Source organism: Sinocyclocheilus anshuiensis, unplaced genomic scaffold, assembly GCF_001515605.1.
Source record: "Sinocyclocheilus anshuiensis isolate Anshui unplaced genomic scaffold, SAMN03320099.WGS_v1.1 scaffold1603, whole genome shotgun sequence".
In the NCBI taxonomy this organism is placed as follows: domain Eukaryota; kingdom Metazoa; phylum Chordata; class Actinopteri; order Cypriniformes; family Cyprinidae; genus Sinocyclocheilus; species Sinocyclocheilus anshuiensis.
Genome location: NW_015548282.1, coordinates 12274 through 16062, shown reverse-complemented (window position 1 = coordinate 16062; position 3789 = coordinate 12274). Strand labels below are relative to the sequence as shown.

Genomic DNA, 3789 nt, shown 5'->3' with positions numbered 1-3789 from the left:
GCTGACTCAGATACAATACAGCACTTGGACTCACAGGGAACGATTTTTCCACACTTTACAGTCAGTAAGGGACCATATTAGTCACTGTGTGGAATGAATGGTGGATTATTAGAGCGCAGATGTGAGCAGAAAGCTCTGCTGATGTCAAATATATCTGAAGATTATTCTCCTGGGGTGAGAAGATGGGATTAGAAATTTACACTTTATACGTGTGACACTCGTCTCCCCCCTTCTGAATTTCCTTAATCTAAGAGAATGACTGTTAATTGACGTCTTTGCCCAGTTTGATTGAGTTACCAAATGGAAAAAGTAATAAAAAAAGGTCTGAAAACTTGTAATCTGAGACAAAATGGAGAGAGAGATTCTGTTTTAGTTATTTCTCCTGAAGATTATTGAATTAGTTGCATTAGTTTTTCCAATCACTTGATCCTAAAGGTATTTGGTCTCCACTGTGAGATTTATAATACTTAGTTTCTGCACTTTCAAAAGCATTTCAATTCTTTCGGCTCGTTTACTCAAGTTATTACCGTTCGGTTTCACCTTGACTTTTTATTTCCTACTGGAAATTTTACAAGTTCAAATTTTCGGTCTGATTTACTAGTTTGTTAACGGAATAATTCACCCGGGAGTGAAAGTTGTGTGGTTTCTCTTTCATTGTTGTTTTGGCGAACGTTTGAGCTCTGTTTTCATGCAGTGAAAGTGGATGTTGAGTTTTACTCTCAAAAAGCACAATAAAAGACATCTGCTATTCCTTAACCCTATAAAGCCATTTTCTAAGGCTTCTAAATGATCAGCATGATCAAATCTACTGCATGTCTTCTGTCTCTGATTGATCGTTTAGAACGTTTTCTCCAGTCAAAGCTCTTCTAGTGTAATTGTACAAGCGTCCAGCTTCAGCTAGAGCTTCATGTGTCAATCTTGACTGATTTTGATCAAGTAAAGGTCAGAATAACTGCAGTAATATCTCCAGATGAACACTTACTGGACTGAAGCAGCTCAGCTTTACTTGATTCTCCATCAATCATGTTTTAGAGTCTCACATCTGATCCTCAGGATCTTTTGAGGAGCATTTGTTTCCAGAAGCTTTACTTTCACTGTTCCTCAGCGGAGGAATGATCTTCACAAGCCTCCAGAACATCTCACATCTTCTGAGGAGCCTTTATTTCTTCAGCTCTCAATCACTGCATTATATGTTTGGATAATTTCAATCTCATCTTATTACTGGAGATATAGAGCCACGACTGATATTTATAGCATTTTATGTCAGTATCTGCTGCACTGCTATAAAGATCTCACTGATTTACATCACAAGCATCAGACTTTCATCATAGAAATATCAGCATCTGCACCAAATTGCATGTTTTTCTCAGTCTGAGCTGTTTTATCTTCGTATTCTCACTATCTCAGTCTATATGAGCCTGGATCAAAACATAAAACACATACGTAACTTTTTTTGTTTTAAATGTCTAAAGGGTCAATAAACTCTTCCATTTCCACTTCCAACACTTCCATTGCAAACGTCCCGTGTGTGTTTTGGTGTGTTCAGCAGAGGGTGCCGAGCGTCTGGCGGCGATGCGCTCCGATTCGCTGGTTCCCGGGACGCACACGCCACCGATCCGCAGACGCAGCAAACTGGCCAGTCTGGGACGACTCTTCAAACCGTGGAAATGGAGAAAGAAAAAGAGCGACAAGTTCAAGCAGACGTCTGCAGGTAGGACACACGCACACCAAACCACCCGCAGACGCACTGTTTTCTAGGGCTGGGTTTTGACACAAATTTCATGATTCGATTCTCATTCACAAGCTTGCGATTCGATTACCGATTCGATTCAATATCGATTATTTTGGATATATATCAGGTACAGTACATGCCAAATTTTCTCAAGGAAAACAAATCTCAACTAATGCTATAAAATATACATGAGAGTTTTTTTTTTTTTTTTAAATATAAACATTTAAATAGTGGCTGTCAATAAAACTTGATGGATTTATTCAAACATAAATTAAACATTGAAGAACAGTAAAAATTATGATGAATATGTTATATGGTGCATATATGTAGCAAAATGCTCCTCTTTACAGTTTATTTTTCTATCTGACTAATGAGTTTATGGTCACCGAATATGTTTTTCTGAGGTAAATGTGACGTTACGTGATATTGTTTACAAGCCGTTATATTGACGTCTTTGCGCGGCTGAAACACTGATTGAGCAATTACATGAGACAGGATACAGATTGTAAAGTTGTACTCTTTCTTTTAACTTACCTTCAGATGTTTAGTCATGTTTATTTTGTGCTGAAGCTGGTATTAATGTGGAGGAGACGATCAGTTCACATCTGTTGAACTGAGGCGCTACAGCGATCTGTCACTCCACATTAAACAGTGCCAAAACGGCAATTATTGTATGAATACTGCAATACAATGGACAGAATTTAAAATCCGAGACTTTGTTTCATATTAAAAGTACCAAAGCACAATGCTTATTGTGATTTATTGGATGGGAAGTAGCCTACCCTTCAATGTTCCGTCCATTAACTGAAAACAGGCTACAATAATAAATTCTTGGGATTCATTCCGTAAAAATGAGAATCGATTAATATCGAGATATCGATATTTTTTACCCAGCCCTACTGTTTTCATTTATAAGCGTGTCGTTGATGATTGGCAGTGCTGGAGAGGAAGATGTCGACGCGTCAGAGCAGAGAAGAGCTCATCAAGAGAGGCGTGCTGAAGGAAGTGTGCGAGAAAGGTAAGAAAAGAGATTCTGGACTTCATCCGTGCAAGCAGACAGGACCTGAATGTGCTTTATTGGAAACGTCTCGATCTGTGTGTCAGTAGAGGAGGTCAGCGTTGACGTGTGTGTGAGTGACCTGGACAGACAGACGAGAATCAGTCCAGTATCAGAGTCTGCAGACGCCAATGTCACAGTGACAGGTGCGTTACTGTCCACATCTCAAATTCTACACAGTTGGGCTCGTATCGTCACCAAAAACAGCCATAGTCTCTAATGATCATTTTTCACCCTTTACAGAAGGCTAATTCTGTTACTGTACCTTTAAGACATTTCACACTGATGTTTATCGGGAACAGATTGAAAGCTAAATAGGTGTAGATATGCAAATGAGGGCAGGTATATGTAATAAGGTTCTGGTGGTGATGATTTCTGAACAAGTCGTTTTTGCTGTTCAGTTTCAGTAAATGTTTTAGATGAACTTTGTGAGTTATGAGAGTTGAAGTGTCTCACAGGCAACAAACTCTTTTTTTTATAAGTTTATTATAACATTTTTTTAATTGATATAATTTTTTATATTATTTTATATATTATTAATTATTTTATACATTTATATATTTATATATATAGTTTTGATTTTTATTCAAATCTTTATTTGGGAAAGAAATTAATATTTTTATTCAGGATGAAGATTTCTATTTCAAATAAATGCTGTTTTTTTAACTTTCTATTCTTCTGTGAATCCTGAAAAACGGTTTCCACAAAAATACTGTTCAGCACAACTGTTTTCAACATTGATAATTAAAAATACAGTAAAAATAGTAAAATGGTGAAATATTATTACAGTTTAAAATGTGAATACATGTTAAAATTTAATTTATTCCTGTGATCAAAGTGGAATTTTTAGCATCATTACTAGAGCCCGACCGATATATCGTTTTGCCGATTTTATCGGTCGATATGAGCCTGTCGCAGATATATCGTTATCGGCGAATATGCCACCGATATGAAATTTTTTTTACAGAACATAAAACGCAGATAAAATGCTTGTAAATGG

General features: G+C 36.8%; 1 protein-coding gene across 1 annotated transcript in view; it reads left to right on the top strand.

The window, feature by feature from the left end:
• The window catches only part of LOC107655832 (phosphatase and actin regulator 1-like), a 15302-nt gene that overhangs the window by 3303 nt on the left and 8210 nt on the right, over positions 1–3789 (top strand). Inside the window, exons 2-4 of the mRNA XM_016443418.1 lie at positions 1547–1711; positions 2670–2750; positions 2840–2935. Coding sequence (XP_016298904.1) covers positions 1547–1711; positions 2670–2750; positions 2840–2935 — 342 coding nt within the window. The remainder of the gene's footprint in view (positions 1–1546; positions 1712–2669; positions 2751–2839; positions 2936–3789) is intronic.